This window comes from Agelaius tricolor, unplaced genomic scaffold (genome assembly GCF_023055355.1).
Source record: "Agelaius tricolor isolate 1412-34295 unplaced genomic scaffold, bAgeTri1.0.p SCAF_6, whole genome shotgun sequence".
NCBI lineage: Eukaryota > Metazoa > Chordata > Aves > Passeriformes > Icteridae > Agelaius > Agelaius tricolor.
The window spans coordinates 23895006-23922551 of NW_027269266.1; the positions used below are offsets into that span (position 1 = coordinate 23895006).

General features: G+C 37.8%; 1 protein-coding gene across 1 annotated transcript in view; it reads right to left on the reverse strand.

Moving 5' to 3' along the window:
• Positions 1 to 11849: 11849 nt before the first annotated feature.
• The window catches only part of COL28A1 (collagen type XXVIII alpha 1 chain), a 55547-nt gene continuing 39850 nt past the window's right edge, over positions 11850 to 27546 (reverse strand). Inside the window, exons 25-34 of the mRNA XM_071429060.1 lie at positions 25349 to 25417; positions 23257 to 23325; positions 19328 to 19396; positions 17333 to 17413; positions 17207 to 17242; positions 16990 to 17026; positions 16134 to 16688; positions 14750 to 14937; positions 12456 to 12672; positions 11850 to 12019 (exon numbers count right to left, since the gene is read on the reverse strand). Of these exons, the coding sequence (XP_071285161.1) occupies positions 11850 to 12019; positions 12456 to 12672; positions 14750 to 14937; positions 16134 to 16688; positions 16990 to 17026; positions 17207 to 17242; positions 17333 to 17413; positions 19328 to 19396; positions 23257 to 23325; positions 25349 to 25417 (1491 nt within the window). The remainder of the gene's footprint in view (positions 12020 to 12455; positions 12673 to 14749; positions 14938 to 16133; positions 16689 to 16989; positions 17027 to 17206; positions 17243 to 17332; positions 17414 to 19327; positions 19397 to 23256; positions 23326 to 25348; positions 25418 to 27546) is intronic.

Here is a 27546-nt window from a genome sequence, read left to right on the forward strand (position 1 = left end):
CCTTTGTTGTGATACTACAGGACCAGTACAGTCCCTTTTCATCCTCCTCCCCCAGAAATGCTCTTCCATAAGCTTTCTTTTATTTAGGGAGGCTGAAGCCTCAGGTTTTAGAGTCTGCACTGTAGTGACCAAAGCATCATCCAGATCTGTGTTACACACCTGGGGGGATAAGAAAGTGTCAATTCTTTTGCCATAGCTTAGATGTTCCCTTCTTTGGAGGTGTGATTTGTCTTTTAAACATTCCTATAATTTCTCCTTCCTTTTAGTTTCCTTTTTCTGTCAGTGGTTGCACCAGTGATCTGCAAAGTGCTGTTTGAGGAGTACATGGTACCAATGGGAGCTGAAGCTGTGTATGATCCACAGACAGACCTGTCTGCAGTAAACTTACTGACTTACAGCAGGTTTTAAAGTCAGCCTAAAGCCAATCACTTCAAAGCAAGAGTTGGAGCCAGGTTTTATCACTTAGTGCTTAAAATACTTCTCAGTTTGGTAGGATGGAGAGGTGGACTGGCTGGAGATTCCAGCAGCCAATTGTGCTAAAGAAGCATGAAAAATCTTTTCCTTTGGAAGAGGCAATTATTTGCAGCAATGTTGTCTGGAAAGGAACACAAGCTTTCCAACTGTCTTCTAAGTGTTGCTGAAGTCACTATCTTATTTTTCACTTTTGCACAGAGGTGAACAGTCTTAGAAAGATGACCACATGAAAATAGAGTTTCAAATTTGTATCTGAATAGAGATGGGAGTTTCACGGGACTGTTTGTTACATCAAAAGTTTCTGTGAGCAGCTTATTTATTTCATGTAAACTCTGCTTTACTTGAGTAGGTGTGTAAGTTTGCAGTACTGTTCTTCAGTGGTATAACACCAAACTGTGATGTCTATAAACACACCACTTTGGCATCTTGAAGTCAAAAAGGCTGGTTTGCTTCTTTGAATTTCTAACCTGGCTTCCAGCAACTCCTTGGCACCTTCTCATTCCCCTCCTAGGACAAAATTCTAAGTGGCTGCAAGGAAAGGAGCTCTGTCAATAGCTTCAGTCACCTAAAGGACCATATCAGCCTTGTGCTGCTACTTCCCAGTTCCACCCTGTGCTTTCAATGTTCCCCAACAGAGCTGGATCCTGCATGGTCTCAGGGTGTCAAGGTTTTGACTCTTCCTCCTCTGTCAAAGAACAGATAAAAAAGACTTAGGAATTAATGTGCATTCCATGCACCTTTAAAACCTTGGATTTTTTGTTGGGTTTTTTCTTTCACTGTCCCACATGAGTTCTTAACTGTGAATCACTCAAATGTTGTGCAATTAATGCTGGCTTTCCGCTTCCTGCCCCTGGAGATGGAAAGCATAAGATTTAACATAAATGTTAACTTAGGGCCAAGTGAGTACTTGGCAGAAATCAAAACAAATAGATAGGTCTCTAATTTTTTTAATGCATGTTTTATTCAATCTAGTTACTTTAAATGTGAGAGTACTGTTGAATATCTGTTCTCTGACTATTTCTCAAGTGGAGGATGTGGCTGTAAACTAGAGCCTATATCCTTCCTAAATTTGTAATCCAGTTGAGCACTCTGCAGGGATTTAATCCTAAATCAAATGAAAATCACACCTGAGGGCTTGAAATTTTCCCGGCACAGGAGAGTGCTTCACCAGCATTTGACCATTTACCATTGAAAACAGCAGGTTTCACATATTCCGTTGTAGGATCTGTTGAAATCATAGCTGAAATATGGTTAATGTTTCAAGGACAGGTAGGGTAATCATGTCTAAACCAAATTTTCAAGCATCATTTAGAAAACAAACTGCTGTTCAGAAGCTGGCAGTGCTTCCCTGGGGATAATGAAGCATTTGTTCCTGTTCCTGACCAATGTTACTCAGGGGTATTTGTAGAGAATAGGCGGTGTCTGTTTACCCAGATTAAAACATCACTTTTTAAACTATTTCCCTGCCAGCCAGCTTGGGCTCCATGCACTTTATCTTTGCCAGCTTCCAAAGCTGCATTTCATATATCTTGTTCAGAGTCATTCAAGGAAATATTTCCCAAAAAGCACTGGACATGTCTTCTTTTTGGGGAAGCTTCATGATGTCTAAATGCAGAAATTGTCTTATCAAACATAGAAGTTGTCTTATCAAATGTAGATCTGAAATATGCACAAATTGGTTCCCAGTGGGAGAAGTCTCATGCATGAGCTCTATCTTCTTGCTTTAAACTATACAAAAGTAGCATTTGAGTCTCATTAGTAATTGTACAACTACTAGTACTTTCTCCAGGAGAATAAGTTAGATTCACAGAGCCTTGATTATTTCATATAAGCCTATTATAATTGCACAAAATTCCCAGTTGTGCCAGTCCATGTGTTGGCCAGAAGTTCTTGTTCAAGAAGTGTCAGCAATTCCAACTGAGAATCAGAGCCTTATAGATGTGTGGTGGCTCTCTGGGTTGATCTGGTCTTTGCAGCAAACAGTTTCAGTGTTGCTGAATTATTTTTTGTTTGTTTCATTTTGTGAGTCAGAGTTGTAGATTTTATACATATTTTAAAAGCAAAAACTTTCTAAAAGATCCATAGGTACTGGTGGTGAGCTGCCACCCTGAACTCTCAGTCCTTGGGAGTCTCATAGAAGTGGAGGGAGCATGAGTTTCTCTTATATGTAGCATCTAGGAATTTTTTTCTTCACTTTAGGGCAAAATAAGGAAACTATTACAAATGTTTAACAGTATGAAAAAAACCAAAACATAAAAGAATGGTTGGAAAAAATTTGCTGTGTCCCATTAGCCACACATATTTGTGGGCTAGATGTCTGGGCCTAGGAGAGACTGAGAAAGCTGTTGCAACATATAAATCAACCAAAAACATTAGGAGGTTTCCTATGGCTTTTGCAGTTAAACAAAGGTTAATTACACATGTTCAGCTGGACCAGCTAGTCCTTTGACTTTTAAATATATAATTGTGTATGCAGGAGTATTGTTTCTAAGATGAGCATGAGGTAAGAAAACTCTGGTATGAAGAATGTGTATGTCCTATGCTAGTTATCAGTCAGTAATGGAGAGACTCTAAAAGGACTGAAGTGAGGACAACCCCTTTTGATTTTACTTCTTTGTAATGTGCTTGGATGGCTGAACTCCAAAATGTTCCAGCAGGAGCACTTCATCAAGGGAACACCTTCACAGTGGGTGTTCTGCACAGCTTCTTGCTCACTGCTGCCAGTCAGCACATTCTGTATTTAGTACCTGCCAGACCTCTCCCCCTGCCTGCCCTCAGGAGCTTTGGACTGTTCAAGAGGGTCAGGTTTGAGGATGAGACTCACTTCCCCAGGATATTTGCCTGTGTGCAGGAGTGTAGAAGCTTGAGTAAGGCAACCTGACCTTGTAGTTGACTTTCCTTTGAGAGGGAATCCTGAATAGACTGGATGATTTCTGTGGTCTTTTCCTACCTGAATTTTCCTACAATCCTAGAAATGTCAGCTTTGCACATGTTTTGCACCTCCATGTTTTACCTTCAGCTCCTCCATGTCTTTTCTTGTTAGTCCCTGCTGCTGCTTTGCATTCAGCTCCCTTCTGCAGCCCACAGAGCCCCTGCCTGACCATCAGCAGTGCTGGATCGTGCCCACCTCACCCTTTGAGCCTTCATGTTCTCCCTTTCCTTCCAGAGCAACAGTGGTATTGTGAAAGTTCTGCTTGTCATTCTGAGTAGCACTACACTAAGCATTTCCTTATAGTCCCATATTATAGAAGGGTGGTTAAAATATCTTTTGTGTCTGTGCCATTTCCATTACGTGGGAAAGGAATTGTTCTGTTAGATTGCCTGACTAACTACAGGGTGAGTTTGCCCTCCTTCCAGTGTTGTGTCCTGGTTAGTGCACACTGGGGTTTATGGGTTTAAAAGTCCTTTTGTCTGTCCCTGTACAATCACCATGCCTATTGCTTGCTGAACAATGATCTTGCATTTCCTTGGTATTGATAACCGTGGTACTGGCACAGTTCCTTTTTCTGTTGCAAAAGCTTCTAATCTCTGAGGAGAGATTAGAAGGAGGTAGCTGCTGTTAAAAATGATGATTATAGGCAACGTGAGAACAGGATCCAAAATGTTTTTTAAGTAATAAAGTGGGGCCAGTGCTGCTTGTAGCACCTGTGCATAACTTAAGCCCAGTGCTTATGAATTATTTGCAATTCTTAAAAAGCACATGCATAAAGACCAGGAAACAAATGCAACAAGGCAGGAAACACTTTCTCTTGATGTTCATTCAGCATTATGCTGATATTTAGCATTTCACTGCTGTTTCAAAATGCACCTGCTCAGTATTAGAGCAGGAAGCAAACTGGTTAAAGAAAGCACAGCCAGCATCCAAAAACTGTAAGTTGAGACCCACAGGAGGAAATGTCCAAATAAATGCTTGCTACCCTCTGGTCACCAGCTGGCAAGTAACTGCCTGAGAGGAGGTGGTGATCATGGATTAACAAAATATTCTGAGTTGGCAGGGATTCACAAGGATCAAAGTCCAACTCTTGGTCCTGCACAGGACCAGCCCCAAGAGTCACGCCAAGTCCTGAGGGCATTGTCCAAACACTTCCTGAACTCTGTCAGGCCTGGTGCTGTGACACTTCCTTCAGGAGCCTGTTCCAGTGCCCAACTACCTTCTGGGTAAAGAACCTTTTCCTAATATGCAATTTAAACCTCCCCTGACACAATTTCAGGCCACTCCCTAGGGTGCTGTCCCTGGTCACCACAGAGAAGATCAGTGTCTGCCCCTTCTTTGCACCTCATGAAGAAGCTGGAGACCAAGGAGTGCTACCAGCATGTCACAAGTGTGAAAATCAACATTCACCTGGGGGTAAGAATGACCTGATGAGACTGTTTGAATGAATTTTATATAACAAATAACTTTCAGATCTGATAATAATGCTGCCCTCTCCTATTGTAGCTGTGTGATTAAGTGGTAGTGCTGGAGTAGGCTCCCATGACAGAACAAGATGCTACAGAAAAAAGTCTTAAGATAAATGAAAGTAAAAATATTTCCCTGTGCAAAATGTACCAATTAAAAAGAAAAAAGAGAGGAGTTTAGTGAAATGATGTTCTGAACGAAGCCCTGTTCTCAGGGCTGTAACATCAGAAAGCTTTGCAGAGAATGGGTGTGCTGGGCCATGGCCAATTTGAGCTGACTGGAGGGGTGGGTTCAGCCTCTGCCCCAGGCTGTATCCAGGAGGGGTCATGCTGGGTGTGTCAAGACACAACCCAAAAGCAGAGTCTGAAATTTTTACTCTTGTTTCAAACCTCCTGCACCACCTTGGACTCTGGAGCCCTTCACTTTTTTTTTTATTGACTGATTGTTAGAATTTTTTTTCTTCATTTGCCAGACTCAGCAGTATTGCAATAGATATGGATGGAGGGGGTCTCTGCCAGGGCATTCACAGTGTGATTATGGGGTGTGCTGCTCTTTGGCTTTCATACTATGGTACAGTGCATACAAGCCCTTTTACAGCTGTGTTCCTGCTTAGTGTAAATACCTTGGCCCTGCAATGCTCAGAATCTGGTTTGTAGAACATCCTGTTTACACAATGTTCAGGTTAAGCCAGTTTTAAGACAACTTACAAATTTGTAAGTTGTACAAATTACAACTTACAAAGGAGACCGTGAAGCAGCTACAGTGGCCTGTAGAAAATGTAAGTTGTGAGATGAATCAAGAGGCAATTTAAGCAGCTTCTGCTGCTGAGCTGAGTTTTGGAAGTTGTTACTTTGATATTCCTTCTAAAAACCTGTTGAAGTCTCACTGTTTGTCTTACAGAGGCATTTTGTTGTTTTCCTCCTGGTGGCACTGCAGGATAACACTGTGGTCCTTGGGGCCCTGTACTGCAGCTTCATCATTTAAAATGCTGGGATATCTTCTTGCTGACTCAAGTTCTGTTATGCTTGACTTGAGGACCAGTACAACACCCTTACTCCATGATAACCTATAACTTATTTGGTGGGACCCATGTTGGATGATTTTCTCCTCTTAAAAAAGGAAAAAGCTTCAACCAGCTTATGAACTGTAAACAAATCAGACACATCACTGAGAGTGTAAAAAAATCTCAAAAAAGCCTGACATATGACAGCTAAATTCTCAACAACTCTGCTCAAAGGATGGTTTTCACTCAGACACATTCACTTGTATCCTTTAGAATGTCCAGCAAGTACTGTGACTTTTGATTGACTATATTGTATGGTTCATATGGAAAAAGAATGGAAGATTTCTACTTGGAAACATGATTGTTCCCTTCAGGAAGAACATGGTGCTGCCTCCAGCACTGCCCTCATCAGTATACTTTCCAGTTATTACAGATATTGTGTATTTTGGCAGCCTTTGACTCAAGTCACTTATGATGTGTTCAGTTACATGGTGTGCAGACTAAAAACATCCAGTCATAGTCCTCTGAGGGAGCTTGAAATGAAAATATTAATCTTCAAACCCAGATTTTATATGCGAATCTCATCATTTGTTAATTAATTTGAAAATACTGCCTCTCTGGTCAGCAGAAATATACCTTACCTATTAATTTACAATGTAGTTAAGACTGATAGAAACTATCCTTTGAGAAAACATGATGCACTAGGGAGTTGCCCTAAATGAAGTAAGAAGTAGCTGAAATTGCCAATTATGTCATGAATGTAATCAGAAGAATTACTAGCTATTTGCTTTCCATGGAAAAATCTGTCCCCAGCCTCAATCCCCACACCCATGCCTGTGTGCTCAGCCAGCCCAAGGCACCCCAGGGGCAGCAGGCAGCAACCAGGCCACAAAATCCCTGAAATCCTTCATGCTCTCCAGTGCTGAGCATCTCTCTCCCCTGCAGCCCTGTTGCCCTGATTTTTTAAGATTTTTCTAAGCCTTCTGATGTTTGCATTCTTGTCACGAATGTATGAACTTTCTCACACACCTTCTGTAAATAACTTATTGTTTTACATTCTTTTATAGAGGAAGAGATATTGGATGGACTGTTGGTTTGTCCAGTGTCATTGGAGAGGTGGCACTTTCACCCTCCAATCCACTGTCACTTTAAAAAATCTATAAATGTTGGAGTCAGAAAATAAACTTCTCTTTTTTACCTTGAGAACAGTGGTGTGTGCGCGTCGTGTTATTTCGTGTCTTATAGTGACACAACCCCTCTTCCCAGCCTCTGTTTCTGAAGGCACATCCTGGGGGCCTTTCTGATTTATTGAGCAGCTTTTTACTGCTCTGGCAGTTTATTTTTTAAGTGTTCTGAAAGCTTTAAACTGTTGAGACAGGAGCACCAGTCAAAATTCCAGCAGCATTTGGGATTAGCTTAGTTATTTTAAAGCTAATCCAAAACTCTTTGGGGGTTTTACTCACATGTTGAGCTTTTGCTTGCCAGATTTATTCTTGTCAAAGCACTTATTGACCACTCCTTTTATAATAAGAAATGGTTTCTTTGTGCCCCAGGGCTAACCATGCCAGATGTTGGTGATCCCTTTTGCCAAACCAATAAAATGCAAAAAATCTCCCTTCTCCCTCCCTGTCCACATGTAGGGAGGTTACAGCTGCTAAAAGCAGAGACTGTGGGACAATGGGCTCTCCTTCTTTTGTCTTACAAATTGCTCTAAAATAGGTCTTACATACATTAGAATGCCAAAATAGAAAATCTTTATGGATTACAGAGCATTTGACTGAATTTCTACATATTCCTGGTTAGGAAAAAAAGTCACACTTCAGTAGCATTTGGCTAAAAATTTGAGTTTCACTTATCCCTAAAGCTTAGAACTGATTTTGTCTCATGAAAAAATATAATAATTCTCCTGGAAGTAAAGACCCTTATATTTAAGGCAGTCTTAAGTAAACAAATCTAGTAACTAAATATAATTTATAATTCATATTTTGTTGTCTATCTACCAAGTATGGCAGCTGAGATGTCTGCTTACAGTTGCCTGTGGAATTTCAAAACCTTGACCTGCTGCAGATTGGCTTCAGCAGCACCTGGAAGAGTTCTACAACTGGGAAGGTAAAATGTCAGCCTAGAGAGATAAAATTATTCTAAAGAATGATTGATAAGAAGCTGCAGGAGGAATAACAGTAATGTCTAAGATCTCAGTGCTGAACTTATGTTTTCTCATGTGTCAGCAAAAAAACTGCTCTACTTGCAGGTAGAGCTGGGGAGTCCCAGGCCACACACCTGCCCATGAGTGCTTTGGCCCTTTCACTGAGGGGTGGAGGAGAAGGAGGAGTTATTTGTTTTGTTAATAACAAAGAATCATCAGGTTACCTATGAGAACATGTTTGTAACTCTGTGCTGTGATGCCCTTGCAAGCTTTGGGAAGGGTGTTCTGTATGTACAAATGGTATCAAAAGAGTTCAGGAAGCAACCAAGGAAGTGTGGGAATGTGGCACCAAATCTATACTGTCCATAAAATATTTTCTTACAAATGGGGATATTAGTCTCAGCCATGCTATCAATAGCATAATTTTTAAGTAACCTTTTTCTCCTTCTTTATTTATCTTTTTCTTTCCATTTTTCCTTCCAGGGAATGTCTTTGATGGCAAGTTCCAAATGAGGAAACATATCAATCAGTTTTCCAAGGATGTTCAAAAGTGCAGTGCAGGAAATGTTACATATCTTCAGTCAATTTAGGGTAACAGAGAGGAAATTTGAAGATGTAAAAGAAACAGAGGAGTTTCAGACAGCAGGATGGTCAATGCAGAGGCAGTGTTATTAATGTTTGAGTGAGTCCTAGGGACAGACAGTGAGTGAACTGGGTTAAGGCAAAAGATTAATTCTGTTTGATAATTGTGAACAAGAGAGTGGTAGAGCTTCTCAAAGTGAAAAGCTGCTGCTGTTCTTTGCTGAGCAAATGAAACACTATTTTCCTGTTAATTTTCTGAGTCTTTATCTGAACTCTTAGAATCAAGGATGTCAGAAAAAGAATTTATCTTATAATGATCAGTTCTATAGAAAAGCCTGTTATTCACTACTCTTAGCTTTCATGGTTTATAGCATTTGGCCTGGTCTAGTAGAAGATTTAAGGATTTAAGGATTAAACTATTCTAGCTTTTAAAATTGCCCGTGACAAAAATAAAGGGTTTGTTTGCCTGTGAAAACTGCAATTCTCTCAGCAATGATCTTGTAGATTTGACACTGGTCGGGAATAAACCAGTGGATGTTTGGCAAGCAGGGCCCTCTCCTGGTTCATTGCCCCATGACAGCCTCGGGAAGGCAGAGCTGGGTGAGGACACAGGGGAGCCAGTGCTGCCAGTCACTGCTGATGCAGATTTAGGGAAGAGTCCTTTCAGGAGGCACTTATGTGCTTTTCCATGGTTTCCTAAATGTCTGAGCATACATTCAGAGTTTGCAGTCTGGAGCTACACAGAAAGACCTGAACAGAAAAGGATGTTCATTTCAGGATAATCTGATTTGAACAGCATACAACTTTCAAAACAACCTTATAGATTCACTTTTCCCTCTTTGCTACAAAAGGTTTAGTCAACTCTACATGAAAGTGGAAAATAAAGCAGTGGTCTTTTTTATAACCCTGGTTTAACTGCATTAAAACAAGTCCTTGTATGCATGTTAAAGAGTAACTGCTTATTTTATACCCTTGTTAAGTAACAAATGATTTCACTATTTGTACTAAAGCTTGTCAGCTTTACCAGAAAGGTTTTCAATAAACTTTATAGAAGATATTGCAAACCCATAACCTACATCTTCATATTTATTCCCAAACTCATTATCCCGAGTATTTCTTAGACAGATGTATCTCTTTGTCTGGAGATCTGGAGCTGAACACACAGCTAATTCCATCCCTGAAGCAACTGCCCAAGCATGCCAGATTAAAACAGTTTTGAAAGATCTTGCAGATTCTTAATCTCTCTTGCAATTCCAGTGGGCTTTGCTGCTGTCTGTTTCCAGGTGCAGCTAAATGTAAAATGTTCCTGGTAGGAATAAGGGGATCTTCATAGAATGCATAGTACAAGATAATATCTTTCAGTTTTACTGTTCCATGTCACACAGAAATTAATTGTGCCCTTGGAGGTTTTTTGAATGATCATCATGTTATTATATTATCACATTATAGTTCTGAGTATAAGAATAGGATGTTTTCTGGGGCTGCTCTCAGTTTTTTTCAATTTCTAACCTGAAACTTATTTAAAAGGCCAGATTTTTGGGAAAAAAATTAAAAACTTTAAACTCAACTTCAAGCACAGTTTTCCACAGAATTAGGTTTGTATCCTATTTGCTGCAAAACAAGTTCATTTTGCAAAGTACATCCTGTCATTTATTTACAATTGTGCAAGTCAGTGTTTGAACATATCAAGAGGTGTCCATACAGCCTGTGTAGATTCTATTATTTTGTTTACAAAGAAATAATGATGCTTGACTCTTTATCAGGTATTACTTCCCAATTTAATAATATTTGTCATTTTCAGTTTTAACAATGAGCTCATATAGGGTTAGAGCTAAAAGTAGAATGGATATCAGTAAACATTAATACATATCTTTCAGTGCTTTTCCCTTTTTTAGTTTAGTAGCATATATTAGAGTATTAGACTGAAATAACTCTTTATTTTTTAACCCAGAGGGCCTGAGAAATTGAAATGTACTGACTAGCTTAAAAGGACATGAAGAACCCAGTTTTTAATGCAATTCTAAATGAAAGTCCAACCTTTACAACTGAAACTATTATATTGATGTTAATCCAAGTGTGCTTTAATAATGGAAAAAAACCCTCTCTAATTACCCATATTCCAAAGAAGAACTCTAATCAATGGAAATCTTTATTCATGTCTCTAAATGCTGTGTTAATAGTGCTAATTTCAGGAACTACTTATCATTGTTTAAATCTAGAGCATATTTTATTCTTCCATGAGACTGAGAGACCTTGGCCATTAAAAACCAAGTGTAAACACTTTTGATATTTTAATCCTAAAAACAGAATCTCATTATTCCCATGTGCAGTAGTACCAAGTTACTGTAAATTCAGAGGGAAAAGGTATGTCCCTGTGTGTGTGTATGTGTGACTTCAAGTTATTGCTATGGTGTTGCAGTTAACATACATTATGCAGGAACCTGGTTAATGTGCAGACAGTAGTGGGGAAAGCAATAAAGCACAGCAGTAATAATTTCAAGCTAACACATTATTTTGGATTCTTCTCAGTCAGTTCTTCCTCAGTACACACGAACTTCCAGCTTCAAGAGTTCCCAAGAGAAGTAATTTCTAGAATGAATAAGAAATTGTTTAATTTTCCTGAAAAGTTTTGAAAAACACACTCTGCAGCTCAATAAAATTTTCCTATACTGAAAGTTGAAATAGAGTATTTAATGCAAGTTATTTGGGATAAGTTATATGGTTTTTGTAAAGGCAGTTATGCACTACTGATGAGAAACCTCTCTGAAGGCCGTGCCTTGTTCACTAAACAGATGTATCAAAGATAGCCAGTACAGTCTGACTGGATTTCCAAAATGCAAGGTCCCTCCCCAAAGGAAAGTCATAGATTTGAGAGGAACAGCCTTGTAAGTTGTAAAAAGAATAAAACTAAAACTGGGATAAAGAGTCAGTGGAGAGATTGTCACTGAAAGATGAATGCCACAGTCTGTCCTACTCAAGATAAGTGATCTAGAGAAGTGAGTAAATAGGGTGGTGACAAAGTTGGAATTGGTGACAATATTGTGTCCCTCTAAAGTAGTTAAGTATCAGTAGTAAAGTAGTAAAGAAAAGAAATGACTGCAAGAAATTGCAGAAGGACCTTGTGATATTGACTGTACAGGCTATGAGTTGAAAAGGAAAACTGAGTTTTGATTAATGTAAAATAAAACATAAGCAAGAAAAGAGGTGATTGAGGGAGGACCAGAAGGAGACAACTTACTTATTCATCAATCAACACAGGTTTCTCGACATTCTTTTTCTGTTTCAAATCTATTGTTGGTACCATTACAACCTCCATACCAGAACTGGCCACAAGAATTGCCAGCCTTGTCATAATACCATTTCACCACATAGTTCCAACAATCTCCTGGTTTCATAGGTTCCAAGCACCTTGGATCTGAAAGTGCATCAGTAAAAGTTAGCTTGGATTTTGGGAATAAGTTATGTTATCTTATAAGTGCCTCCTTCAGTAAGAAAAGCCCCCCTTTTGTTTTCTTTCTTGTAGTGGCTGGCCAAATTCCACTTCCATTAATGACTTACCTGAACAGGCCTAAAAAAATAAAGGATTAGTTGGAAGCAAGACTGCCTAAATCCTGATGCAAGAATCAAGCTGCTATTTAAATACCTAAGCATGCAGTTGGTACAAAAGGGTATCATCTCAGTCCAAAAATCTGTCTCTGACTGTGTGTGATGTCTGTAGATAGAGCACCCAGAAAAACAAAAAGTAATAAAATCTAAATTATATTGGAAGAGGAAGTGGGGTTTGCTCTTTTTTTTTTTTTTTTTGGTACAGACTTGCTACCCAGAACCTGCAGACAGAATTTATTACTCACTTTTTTGGGTTCTTGCTACCTCTGCTTGTCTTGCAGCTGGCTGGTGATCTTCAGTAGCAGTTCTACCAACAAAAGGATTGACAGCTGGGCTCAGGGGTCTGGTTTCAGATATGTTATAAACTGGGGGAAGTATTGATTGTCTGTGAGGAGAGGCGGTCACGTTGTGGTCCTGAGCAGATGGCAGAGGTTCAGTGTATGTGGATCGCGATGGACCATGCTGCAAAAGGAGTCAAAATCTTAAAATTCTGTCTGGGCATTATACTATGACCAAAAAAAAAAAAAAAAAGTGATAGAATTATGCAGGAAACTTTTGCTAAGCAACATGTGAAAAAACACTATTAAAAGCAGATTGGTTACTGTGATTTTTTAGTATGGAGCCATAATTTTCTGACCATGAGAACATAATGAAAAGGGAAAGTAATGCCTCTGATTTAGCCACTAAGCTGAATTCATTCAATTTAAGGTAAATTCCAGTCACTACTTAGTCTTCAATACAAATAAAACAAAAAATGGGAGGAATTTTTGGGTAAGTCACTGCTGCTTAACATCTAGTACACTCATTGGGCATGATCTGACATCTTCAATGTCTCCTATTTCTGATTAACAGCCAGTTGCTAATAATTAGAATTTTAGAATTTACCTTGACAGAAGTGTTAAGCAGTCAACCCCGCTCTTCAAATTGCAACTATTATCTAAAGATTTGGCTAATATTTTGGTATATTCAAGAAGATTTGCAAGGTCCCTAGTACAGTATAGTACAAACAGCTGCCTTAATCAGACATTGATTACCTACTGAGAGCAGAAAGGAATTTGATACTATTCAATATCTTCCCATTTACAGGCCACCACTGGCAAAGTCAATTTAAGAAAACTCTTCAGAGTGATTGGAACTCAGTCTAGGTGGAATGTAAAGATGCAGACAATTCATCCAGTCCTTTGAATTTTGCATTTCTTCTCTAGGTCTACAAAAAGATTCTGTTTATTATAGTAATTCAACAGTTTGAAGATTTATCCATAACAACAGCCAGCCAGAACCAAGTGTGTGAGCATCTAATTCTATCTAATATATCTATGAACCTACCTAAGAATCCTTTCTGATTCTTATCACGTTTTATAAAATCAGCATCTATCTAGGTTTACATGTATTTTTCTTAATAATACAGAATGTCAAAACTGACCCTCAGTGTCTCACAGATGTATTATCTCACAGTGTCTGTCTAGATGTATTTTAAACCCAAAATCTAAATTAATCACACTTACCAAAGGAGCTCTTATTCTTGGAAATGAATCTAGATTTTGAAAGTGAACTATTTAATTATGAATGATATTATATAAACAATATCACAAGGATTAATAATGGATAATCCATTGGCTCCTCCACAGTATGACAGTAATATTTAATTATCTGTAATCTGTATTCAATTAATATTTGAATACCAGTATCATGGTCTGTTATATCCATTCCATGCAGCTACAGAGGTTTGTAGATCATATATTTTAAACAGTTTATCCATCTGGTTATAAGGGCAAGCAAAGCTCATTTTGTAAAGCTCCAAGTTTTTATCGACTATTTTAGGCAAAGCAATAAAAATGCCCTAAATAGTTGACAAATGTCCTAATTGATGCTCCAACAGTGGCTGAAAAACACTGGACACCTAATAAGGGAGCGAAGGTGATCCACACCTGCAGAAAATATCATCTTTTGCATCAAAGCTCTCCCTGTCCTGTCTGTGTAGCAGCACTGTTTTGGAGGGAAGAACCTCAATGCAGGTCAGGAGAAATTTAAAGCTGGAGAACAAAGAGTAACAAATAAGGACTCCTAGAAGTACAGCCCAATGTGGAAAGTGAAAGAACACCAAAGGCTTAATAACTTGGAAATATGGCTGGGAACAACCTGGGAAGTGTGTGACCATGACAAGAAGGATTTTACTAACTAATCTAATCAGCTTGCATATAAATAAATGTCTTATCTACTGTGCACTTGCCACAATAGAAATGTAAGAGTTTTAACTCACTTCTAAGATGAATAAGACCTACAAAAAAACATGTGGACTCTCAGCATTTATTGCAACCAAGAGGCAGCATTGCCCTATTTCTTTTGTAAACATTTGTTCTCAACAAATAAATTCACTCTAACTTGAAAAGTTCTTTTCAAACACTTTGGTCTAGTCAAATGGCACGTTATTTGCATATTAAAATGTGAATAAATGGTTAAATAAAGATGGCAAAATATTCAAATTCAAATAAAGACACATATTTTTAAAACATTTGACAACTGTTACTAGTTTACTCACTGGGTTACTAGATCCTTTTGTAGAAAGTATAGCAATCTCTGAAGTGGTCATTTTAGGTAACAGGCTATTAGCATCTTTCCTGGCAATTTCAGGTTCCGGACTTGGAGAAGGAGATAAAATACTGTAATTTCTGGTGTATATTGCAGACTCGTTCTCACAGATTTTTGTGATCAGTTTATTTTCAAGAACTGAAAAGATTAATGAAATAATGACATTTTTAAAGGGTAATGAAAAGAAGTCACAATGATTCAGAACAACTTTTAGTGCAGTATTAGTCCTTAAGGTTAAATTACAGTGACTTGTGAAAGACCATCTTCTGTAGTTATGTCAAAACACAAATGATAAGTAATAAAGTAACAGAGTCTCTGAATTATTTTATTTTAGTGACATGTTGTTCTTTTAAGAAAAAACAGATAAAAATACCAAGTCCCTCTAGGAAGTAGAAGTCATAGCAGAAAAGAGAATAACAGTTAAAAAATGAGGGTGAATGAAAGGAAGTGTTTACACATAAGAAAGAAAAAGAAAAACTGGGTGACAGTTTTCTACTTATTTGTAAAACCAAAAAACACCAGGGACTGGGAATATTTTTATGTTGAATGCTGGAGTCTGAGTCAAAGCCTTAAATTTAATCCCAGCGGGAACCAGACCTTAGCTTGGATTTTTGTTAATGCCTTCAATCCAGACTTAACTTCATTTACAATCTCACATAGCAAAATAAGTTGATGCTCAGGAAAAGTATAGGCTGGTCTACAGTTAGTCTAGATCAGTGACCCTTTTTTTTTTTATGGGTCACTATAGATTTCCTCTGGAAATCTCCTGATTTCACCCATAGCCACAGATATTTTTCAAGCCACATACATTGAAATATACCATGTCTATCATATCCCATTCCCTTCGTTTGTGGTTTTACCATTTTTTCCCTGAAACTAGGGTGAAAGCACAGGTTTCCTTATGGCTTTCAGAAAAAAAAAGAGAGAAAGAGTCCTTGCAAGAAAAAGTGGAGGGATTCTAAGACTCACAAAACCCAAAAGAAAGAGAGAGTTTGAGATGCTATGTCAAAGTGGATGGAAACCTGCATCTCTCTAGGATGAAGCTATGGCCAAGCACAAAAGGACTGTGAAGCAAGGCTGATGCAATCTCTCACAGAAGAGGAGTACCCCAAAGAAGACCTGGGCTTAGAAAACTGATGTTAATTGTGGTTTATTGGCTCTGGAAGAGGTAAAAAATTAGGCAAAGGTTTCATTTGGCCAAAGATGATGCGAAACAAGAGCAAGCTTTATCCAAAAGAGAAATAAAAGCTGCCACTCAGCAGGCTGCCTTGCCTGGCCATGGGAGAGGCCAAACATTCTTTCCAGCTTCCTCTTACTGAAATAGTTTCTTTTACCTGAAAGCGTTACGAAGTCGTCTATCTGATAAACATGTTCTTCATCAGGGTCTGTTGCAATGAGCTGCATTTCTTTCAGGAAGTCATCAAAATGAGGATCAGTCCTTTGTACAATCCCAATGACAAAAATCTCAATATCTGTAGCATGGGCCTCTCTCACTATGGTGTCCAGCCGTACTTTATCCCGATTGTCCGCCTGTCCATCCGTTATTACAACAGCCACCTTCCTCACGGCCGGGCGCGCTGCCTGGAATAAATGGATGGCTTCCTGGATGGCAGAAGCTGTGTATGTGCCTTCTCCTAGGTAGGGCATCTCGTCAACAGCTGATTTCAGGTGCTCCTTGCTGGTGTATTGCTTCAGAGAAGACACCAGGTCCACTCTGTGGCTAAAGTTGATAATGCCAATGCGGGTTGTAGCGTGGTTGGCCGAAACCTTGTCAATGAATGTTTTCATAAAGGTTTTGATAATATTGAAGTTTTCTGGTCCAACACTTTCTGAGCTGTCAATGACGAATACTAGTTCCAGTGGCGTTGTTTTACATTTGATACCACAACCTAGAAGAATAACCATTTCAGACATTTTATGAGAGACAACCTTCAAAAAATGAATTGGACTCACATATCAGATTTAGTCAGTTAAAACTCAATTAATTAATTAATTTCTAGTTACTGGTACTGAGCACAGAAACAGATCTGGACCAAATTACTTCAGGTATAGTTCTGGTAACCTTGTGAGCATTGTTTTCATATCAATGGTATCCTGACACACAAAAATGCTGAGGAAAAATCCATTCGGTCAATATATATTCACTGTGTTTTATGAGAACTACATTTTTTTCCATACTGGAATGCTTACCACATATTTCATGGATAAGTCTGATAACATCTTCTCTCTGAAAAAGAGTATTCATTTGGTTTGTGTTCTAGTGTTAAGAATGCTGAAATATTTATTTACTTACAATAATGCAGGCAGTGCAATATCTCATAAACAGCCTTGTGTAAGATCACATAACCTTTAAATAGTTTTCCCAGATAAACTGCTATTGCTTCAAATAATTCATTTACCTACTTACCGAAAGACCAGGTTCACCTTTTCTTCCCCCAGATCCCTAGAAATGTGTAGAGTGAGATACTTAACAAAAGCCAAATTTACCTAGTTTCTACTCTGTAAATTTAAGTAACATGAAAATCTATTTTACCTTCGGCCCTGGAGGTCCTGGGTCTCCAATCTCTCCTTTGGCACCTTTGCTCCCTGTATCACCTTTATCTCCATAGTCTCCCTAATTGAAAACAACTGTATTAAATACAGTTATAGCTCCAGTTTTGTTGATTGTCAGAGCTGGAAGGAAGTTTCAATGAGCTTTAAAGATAAATTTTCTGGCTTTTTTGGTTGTTTTTTTAATTAATAATTTCTGCTGTATGTATTATAAGGACAATATCTGAAAGCAGGCTCTCAGAGAAAGCAAAATGCGCAGTAAAAGCATCTTTAAGAAATTTCTGTGAAAAGTTACCTTAGTTCTGGAGGGGGAGTAAAGACATCTGTATGCAAATTGCAAGAATATATAATGTTTGCTGCTCTAAACCAATGTTTATACTGGACTTATGCTAATTTGTACTTAAGGAGAGATAACGGCCTCAGATCAGCCACTGTGCTGAAACACACCAGCTCTGCATAAAAGCAAAACAAAAACCTGTGAGCTTTCACAGGACAAATGAAGAGGCATGCTTGGGCTGTTAAATCCATTGGAAAATACAATGATTCACATTCAGAAGTAAATTTGCAATTTTCCCCTCAACTGACTGGACCTTTTTGACTTCCAAAAAAAAAGTGAGTGGGTTCTGCATTATGAGACAATTTTCACATAATGCAGGTATGAAATACTGTACATAAGATTCAGCTTCTAAATTAGACCCTTTTTTCAAGAAGAAAATTGTGCAGGACAGATTTTTTTTCTTTTCTCTGGAAATTACTAGCCAGCTTACATTTCACTTGAAATTTTAAAGGTTATGAATGTATCTAGATTACTGTCCATTTTGATGTTATTCCTCATCATTGCCCAGCCAATGGAATCACACAGGTAACTCCTGTGTTATAGCCTTTACTGATGATTGTTACCAGTTTTAAAGTATCTTTTTGACATTATCAGTCTGATTCTGATCTTATTCAAAGTGGTGTACATCTGAAAATTGTAAATAGCTTCTCCACAGCATTAAGAAACCCAGTTTCAACTAAGTAAGGTGTTGGAAGAGAGTTCTTATTCTATTTCACAAAATCATAATGTTCAGCAAAGGATTTTGCTTTCCATTACCTGTCCATGAGTTGAATCTAACATCATCAAAGTTAATGTCAGCATTAATAACAACAGGAAAGCAAATATGATTTGCTGGCTGTGATGGTGTTGCTACTTTCTTACACTTAAATATACTAAAACCTGATCTTTTTGGTACATATACAAAACTCCTGCTGAACTAAACCATTCCTTATCATCTGTGTCAAGTCTCCTATATTATTAGCAAACAAAAAAGTGAGTATTTGGAGAGATTTACATTGGGTCACAAAGATTAGTCAATATGCAAGATGAATATGACTATTAGTGAAAATATTCCAGTTACTATTATTATATTGTGGCATTTGGAATGTGAGTGAAAATAGAACTAGGAGGCAGGAATTTGAATCTGTGTGAAAGAGCTTGATATTCACATGAAAACTCCCAAGCTGTAGATGTGAATTAAAGTGTAGGAAATTCTCACAATTTTTATAACAACCAGGAAGTTATTCAGCAAGGAAAGATTCAAGCTTGGGCTTCAATCATTGTAGAAAAAACCAAGTAAAGTAAAGCAAAGCCCTTAAATGATGTTAATCATAAAGCAATTCCTTCCTTTTTTTGTCAGGCAAATAAAAGGACATTTTTTAATACCTGAAAAATATGAAAAATAAATGAATGCATAATTTTAATAACTTAGAATTATTCTCCTGCTAATGGGTATGACCTCATTCTAGATCCTACCTTATAATCTGATTCTTAATGACTATTAGGATTTTCACAGCTGGCAATGAGTAGTAGGTATGTACCATGCTAGCTCTATAAGGTAATGTCTTTGTTTTCTGTTTCTCTTCAAAGACCTGTCACACCAGATAACCAATAAGGGAAGAAAACCCCCTTCTCTTTCCTTACTGCAAACATAGCATTTACCTTTTGTCCAGGAAGGCCAGTTCCTACTGATCCCTTTGGTCCAGGAAAACCTTTGCTTCCTTTTTCTCCCTGAACAAAATATGAAACTTTTGTTTAACTGAAAATTAATGTAAAATCTCTGCTGTTTCTATTCACTTTTACACATATGTACCATGTGATGAAGCATACAATTTTCAAGACAAAAGTGATCTAGTTGGAGAAATAAGCAATTAGCTATAATTCAGAACACACAATAAGAATCTTATAAAGTATATAAGTATTATATTATTATAACTATTATATTTATATTATAAATATAAGTATTATATAAGTATTATACTTATATTATATAAGTATATAATGAAGAATTTATTCCTGATTAATTAAATGAAAATTTGCCATTCCACTGAAAAAGATGAAAGACAAAACTAACTTTTCAGAGGCTCATCCTGTCTAGAAGCAGTAAAATGTGGTCCAAACCAAAGTTTCTCTAGAAATACACACTCATGAGCTTTCCAGGGCAGACTCTTTTTTCTGATCTTAAGAAAATGAGAAGACATCTCTACTATGCACAGTGTGGAAAGCAGAACACCTTTCTGCTGAAAATTCAAAAGACAGTATCTGTCCAGTTACAAAGCTCAAAACTGTTTATAAGGATTGCTACCCATACCCTGCTGCATGTACTTAGACTTAAAAAGCACATCCATGTGTGGGCCCACAATGCTATAAAACACAGCTGTTATATATACACAGAAAATTCTTCATAGCTTCTGGCTTCCAGAAACTTTCTTGCTTTATTTAATAGGGTAACAAATATTTTTTATAGATCAACTGCTGTATGCATTTTAAACACAGCTAGAAGTGATTATATTTCCTGGTACATAAATGCTTCACAAAAATTCACATTACATACGTAATTCGCATAAAGCAGTGCCTGATGAAGATACCAAAACCAGTTCCAGAGAATGTCAGTGAGATCAGGAGCAGTTACCACATGTATCAAACCTAACTATGATCTTTCTGCTATCATCTTTTTAATGCTTGTATTGGTGCTCACAAAAGGGTCTAAAGGTCAGTCTATTATTGCTTATAACGGACAGAGAAATACAAAAGTATTTCCAAGTTTATCCAGCCTTCTCCTAAGGTGCACCAGTGCAGCAGGACTGATCACTGACTATTCCTGCTGTGCTGGATAGGGGTTTATGGATTTCTGCAGGCAAAGAAATAGCTGCACACTGCACACTTAGCCAACCTTCTCTTCCTTGTACCGAGGGCTCCCAGCTCCCATGAGCTGGGAATTCACCAGGAGTTAGGTAATGAGATGCAGCTCCTTGAAGACACAGTGCATGACAAGTCATGTCCATGGATGGTTTTCCCTGTTCAAATTCCAGATCTGACAGAGATCCTGCTGAGATGACAGCTTCTGCTTGCACTGGAGCACTGCTTTCACAGCCCTGCCCTGTGAGTATCTCTTTGTCCACTGGCCCCAGCTTGGGGAATGAAATGCTCTGCTTGCCACCAGGGCTACCTATCCCTGACCTGCTAACCAGTAGCCTCTTGCCTCTGGAAGCAGAACTTCCTCTCTCCCCAGTTTCTTACAGAAGCAACAGTTCAGACAGTATTAGGTAGATGCTAGAGACTGAAAAACAGTGGGTGTATCAAATTCCATAGCTGATCCACTAGGGGGATTTCCTGTAAATAGGAAATACTCCTAACGTGATGGGAGGCTCAAGGCAATTTATTTTGCACTGTTATAGGAACTCACAGTGGCTATTTAATCTAATTTCCTTTAAGTCACTTTTTAGCAGGGTTGATAATTTAGGTATTAATGCAAATGGCTTTTAAACACAGTGAAACAGTGTGCCAGTTTGTTTCAAGGGTTGCTGTTCAGCACTGGGACAGTCTCTCCACTCACCATCCCACAGCTTCCTGGTTAACTCCTCTGCAGAGCACATATATATGAACCAAAATGAGGATATGCTGTGTATTCCTATGGTCCTTCACTAGTAATAAATGTCAGACCCAACAAAATGGTAGATTTCTTGCTGCCATTTGTTACTGCCCATTTGACATTGTTATGATGGTGTTCAGGCAATGAAAACTGAATGGGACCTACTGTTCTAAGTAAACTCATACCCAGACAGCTGATATTTCTCACAAGCAGCCATGTGAGTTTCATCCTTTAAAACATCAACCACAGAATCAAATCCTCCTTCCTCTACTTGTGCAACAAGGATCAATCAACATTAGAAGGGTTTATCACAGATTCTATAACTTACTAAAACCCAAGAAACTATTTAAAAATATTTATGGCTTTGACAGTTTAATTCATGTACATAATAAATTCAAACCTGACCACCAGTATTACCAAAATGAACTGAGTGCAGATATAAGAATGTCTAGACTGTGGTTTTGAAAGGGAACCAAGCATTAAAAAAAAAAAAACTGTGAATATAGCTGTCAACATAAAGTAACTTGAAAACCAACTCATTTTTGGCATTCCATTCTTACCGTGTGCAGACCAAGATCTCTCTCTTTATATAAAAAGAATACTCGGAGTGATATTGGTAGCTAAAGTGCAAGATCAGAGTAACTTTATTCTGATGAAGAGTGGCCAAAAAGAATGAAGTTTGATATGTGAAGAAATAGAAGGATAAAATAGACAGACAAAAGTCCACAAGCATTAGTGTGTGGAGGACACTGGCACTAGCAGAGCAAGACAGTTGCAAAAGTCGCTCAGAAATAAGATGTTCCTAAGAATTATATAAAAATAATTATAATTTTTAAAACCAATTGTTAAGAAAATAGAAATGGCAAGACTGATCGTACCTACACAAGCCATGGAATACTACAAAAACAACAGGAGCTGAGTTTGATCCATCGTATCATTACAGTTTTGTTTTCAAACCCAAAGACATTTCATAAACAGGACACATTACTATTCAACATCCCTAAATTTCACAGCCTTGTATTAGAAACATGCCTTGGTTTGATGGTGTGTCAGTGAACTGGCAAATCATGAACAAAATAAATTCTGAAGGAATCTGTGCTTTTCTGGTAAAGCTTATATGAAATAATTCCACAATGGACCAAAGAAAGATTATCCTCTGAATCATTTTGCAAACAATATACATTTTCATAAATTTGTTTGTTTGCTTCAGAATGTCACTATTTTCCAATGAAGACCTTTTGCCAGTGAATTGTTTTTGGTATCTACAGCCAAAATCACAGTATGAAGAGGCACCTTTTCGAACCAAACTAGAACATTGACCCTTTTACTGAATCACTGGTGGTTGACCACTTAGAGTTGGAGACCTGAGCACAATACTCTTGATCCAGGGAAATATTTAATCATATACTCAATTTTAAGCACATTGATTTAAGGAAAACTGGAGAAACTTGGGTTGTTCTCCACTGGAGCCTCCAGTTTTAATAAATTTTTCCATACATATATGATAAGGCAATTTAACTATTGAATGCTCAGAATATGTTAAGGTTTCTCCTTTTAAGGAGACTACTCTTGGCTGGAACTGGGTGACTAAAAACCCAATTAAGAGTATGTGGGTGACTGCCTAATTTCATTTATATTGCTACATGTGTTTAACTTACTTTGCCACAGTAGGTCTTTGTTACTGCCTTTTACAAGTGCAACCCAGAGAAAACTATGGATCTAAGTAAATCAATAAGATGTGGCAGAGATAAGCCTTTTGTCTCCAGGTAAAATATATTTTTAATAACAAGAACAATAGGAGAGCAATTGGATCCAAACAATACTGAAAATCCAGCAAATAAAGAAAATATTGCATGTCTTATGAATACAAAAATTAAGTGTAAAATTTATATTTCCGGGAGTTCACTGATTTGGTGGCAAAGACAGAAAGAAGCTAATGAATCTCTTTAAGAAACAGTTTGAGAAGAAACTCAACAGATATCACATTAACCTGAATTACCTTGTCTCCTTGTATGCTGATGCCAGGGGGGCCAGGGGGACCAGGCAAGCCATCACGTCCCATAATACCCTATAACAGTCAGCAAAAAAAAGCAAAAAAAGAATGACTGGGAGGTAAACTCCTGGTAACACTAAGGAAATAATCCCAAAGTCACTGCAAGCAAAAGAAGTAAAACCAGGTCAAGGATTCTAGGTCTGATTCTTCTTTGGTTTATGGTTTCTTACTGCGGGTCTTAGTAATTATCTTTGGCAAATTCTCAGGAAATCAAAGGAACAATTAATTTGAATATAATTAAAGAATAAAATATACTCATGGCACAGAGTGATATTTTCCTCATTTTTCCCTGCATAGAAGACAACAGAAACCATGTTAATAGAACAGCTTCATGCAGTCACAAAAGAGAGGCACAACAGCAGAGGCACAAAGGACCAGAGCTGTAAAAGCTAGTGTAAGTAAATCTGCCAGGTATTTTAGCTAGTTCTTTGGCACTGTGGGCATATGCCAAGCCCCTGAGGTGCCACAGTTCTAGGAGCACCAGTCATTCAGAAAATCCTAAGTGGGAAGGGATGACAGAAAAGCCAAAGCAGCATGTGCTGATTTCTATCAACACAATCAAAGCCAGGTAGAGCCCTTGTGTTTGTAGGCAGGCTAATCTAACATTTCAAAGTGACCAAGCGAAGTATATCTTTCTGATTGCATCAAAACTAAATGATTGATTTTCCTTTTTCTAAAAATTTATTTTTAATTGAAAATCTTTTCAAAATTTGATCAAGCTTCATAAAAGATTCTGTCAAACTCAGCTTGGACTTTTGCTTACTGTCTTATAATAAATAATCACTGTGCTCCAGTACAGTAAGTGGAAATCATTCAGTGGTATGTATATTACCTAGATTTTGTATATGTTGAATATTTAGGCTGAAGTACAAGAAAACTTGGCCATCATGAAATATAAATTTATAGCTCTAAATATTTAACTTCTAGATGTTAGTGATGTTTGAAAAGTCACCATTATCATCTGTGGAGACAAAAAGTTTGTCACAAGTTTTCCCAAAATCTCTTGCAAAAAATACTATTCATATATATATATTTATATATACACACACGTATACATATGCATATACATATAGATCATCTCAACCACAAAGCCTTCTCTTTGCCCAGCTGAACAATCTCAGTTCTCTCAACAATCCCTTTCCTTCTCACAGGCTTTGTGGAAAGAGCACATAATGTCACACTAGGATTTTGACACTCAGCCCAAACTTACTCTTTTCAAGCAGGCTAAGCAAGGTAAAATCAGACCCATCCTGAAAAAGTACTCATGCCCTGTTGTTTATTGAATATCTGGAGTTATAATAGCAATGTTTCTTCATTCGGATACTAGTTTATACAAAATGGCACTGGAGGGTTCTGTTACTCTCTGCTATTGTGGAAAAAGTTACAAAGGTGTATCCTAAACTATCAGAAAGTGGAAAAATATACACAATGTTTCTCCTCATTGCCTTTGTAAAAAAATTGATAGAGAAACCTGTAATAAAGAAATCCAGGCAAGTACTGAATTTCTTTTCTTATCAGTATGTCTTTTTTAAATTATAAATCATTTTAGTGACAGAAGAAAAAATTGCCCAGATGTTGCATGCTGGTTGCTTATGGAATTATTTTTGTTTTCATATTTCTTTCCTAATGGTTTTAATGACAAAATAAATTGGATTTAATTTGATTGAGCAAAAATTGCACACATAAAATTCACATTTAATGTATTTTCCAGCACAAAATAATATCTTGGAAACAGGATAGATGCAAGCAGAAGAAATGCATCATTTAGCTAATTTACCAGTCTGATAGCTCTGTTCAATCTCCAAATGTAATCTCATAAAGTTTAGCTGCAAATGCAATTTTCATCCCATTAGTATTCTTCCTAATCCAGTTGGTAGAAGTGTATGGTTAGTGACCATGTTTACATGCTTGATTTCTCCTGAAGCTGCACCAATGTAAATCAATAACTGATGAAGGTTGTTTGGCACCTGAGAGATCAGGATCTGGCTGCCAGTATCACAAAGGAGCACAAAAAACTTCAACATGGCATCATACCAACCTTGGGACCCATGTGTCCCCATCCTGGAGGTCCTGGGGGCCCAGGATCGCCTTTGAATCCACGGTCTCCCTGAAAATAGTCACAGAAATGTCAGTTATCACCTAGCAAATGTTACATCTGCCATCCGCTTATGAAGCAGTCAAACCACTCTGTTTAAAAAACAAGCCAAACAAATGCTACATAAATATACAGCTGCTTTATAGATAGGTATTAAAAAATAGAAAATAAAAAAGCCCAAAATACAAGCACCCACATCATTTAAGCTCTAGGTGAAGAACATTACTTCCCTAGCAAACATCCATGCGATCAAAATCACCAACAGAGTTAGGACTCTACTTTGCAGGCTTATCAGCTACAAAAACAAAATCAAAAAACCAAAAAAGCAAAAAACCAACCAAACAAAAAAACCCAAACAAACTAAAAAGCAAACCCATTTGGAAACACCCCTGTTTTCCCATCATATTTTGCAGTGATCACACTAGCAGCATGCAGGATGGACGGGGAGCTTACTAGTGGAACCATGGTCATGATGCTCTGAACTGATTCTGTGCTTGTTCTGACACTAGAGAAATTCATCATTTTCAGAACTGTCAAATTTAGGCATTTATGTAAACAGAATTAATTTTAATAGCATCAATATAGATTATAGCACCCGTTCTTGTTTAAAAAAAGCCCTAATGTACATACATTTAGCTTGATTTCTGAAGGAAATAAGGCTTTAGTGATATACTCTGCCTGTGCTTCTGCTCGTCTGTGTTTGTTCTCTTTTTATCTTCCCGAGTATTTTCAACTCATCGGTTGATTTCAGCCAAATTGATCAGAAATGTACAGGCCTTGACCATATTAATTTTCAACAGTTTTGGTGATAACTGGAAGCTAGGTAATGGAGACAACTTTTTGACATTGTCAATTTATGCTTTTACTGAAGAACAAAGGAAATCCAGAGAGAACTCATCCCTCAACCATCAGGAAGAGAAAAGGTAGCAGCCCTCTGGTAAGGAGAAAATGAGAGTAACAGAGAGCCTGGTGCTGCCCCTCGTGCTGCAGAAAAACCCAGCAAAGGAGGTGGGGAGTCAGGGGACATCAGTGATAAAGGGAATGCACAGGGACACATGAGGCAGTTTTGTTTTCCTCAGACTGTGATTGTACAAGTGAGGGAATAGGCACACATTCAACACATGATTACTAGAAAAGTCCCATCCATTCCTTGAAAAGAAAAAAGTAGCCGATAACTAATAAGTTAGAGATGCGGGTTATTCTGATTTGTGTGTAGCTTGATATTCCTAAACCTATTCCTCTGCAGGCAAGTGCAAATAAAGAAATGCACTGAGAAGCTGTTGATCATCCAATATATTAAAAACAAAGCAGAAGAAATGGTATTTCTAGACAAAATTAAAAAGAAATAATTATACAAACTCATTAATTGTACTTATTTTTGCACTTGGAAAAGCTGTAGAAAGGGTTGTGCCTGCAGAGGGAGCATTCGATCTAGGACAGAGGTGCAAGTATAAATCACAAATCACAGATGTCACTTGAGTTGTGTTAGGTGAAATGAAACAGCATATCAAACAGATTAAAAAGGAAAAAAAAACCCAGAATCTTCTACTGATTTTCTTTATATTCTGGGAAGAATGTGTGCAGTCATACTGACTGCTTTTAGGCGCAATTCCCAAGGTTCAGTCTCTAGTTATGCAAACATACTAGGGCCCAAACTATGCTCAGGTATGAAGGATTTGGAGAGGTGGGAACTCTGATTACAAAGGCTAAGGCTCAGACTAAGTTTATAATGCTCTTCCTCCTGATGTAACATTTAGCTTTTGAATTTCTTTCCTGTTTCATCCAAAGCACTAGAGACTGGCCAGTTTGAGTCAGGACATAGGCAAATTATATGGATGCTCTTAGCTTTAAATTGCTGTTTCAGGGTAATTGGGTAAAACTAAGTGCCATGTTCAGCTGGGAGGAAATTTTTCCCTCAGATGACCTAAGGGATTTTTATCAGACCTTCCTTGCCAATGCAAAGAGCCAAGACATTGGCAATGTATCCCTCTTCCTACCTAGTACCTTCTATTATCAAAGGAATATTTATTTGTTCTTGGTGTCCCCACAACCTCAATAATTTTAAGCTGTTTGTAGACCAGCTTTTCATGAGCAGAAGTTGTGCAGAGCAGCCAAAGCTTTCCCTGTCCAAGCCTCTCTCT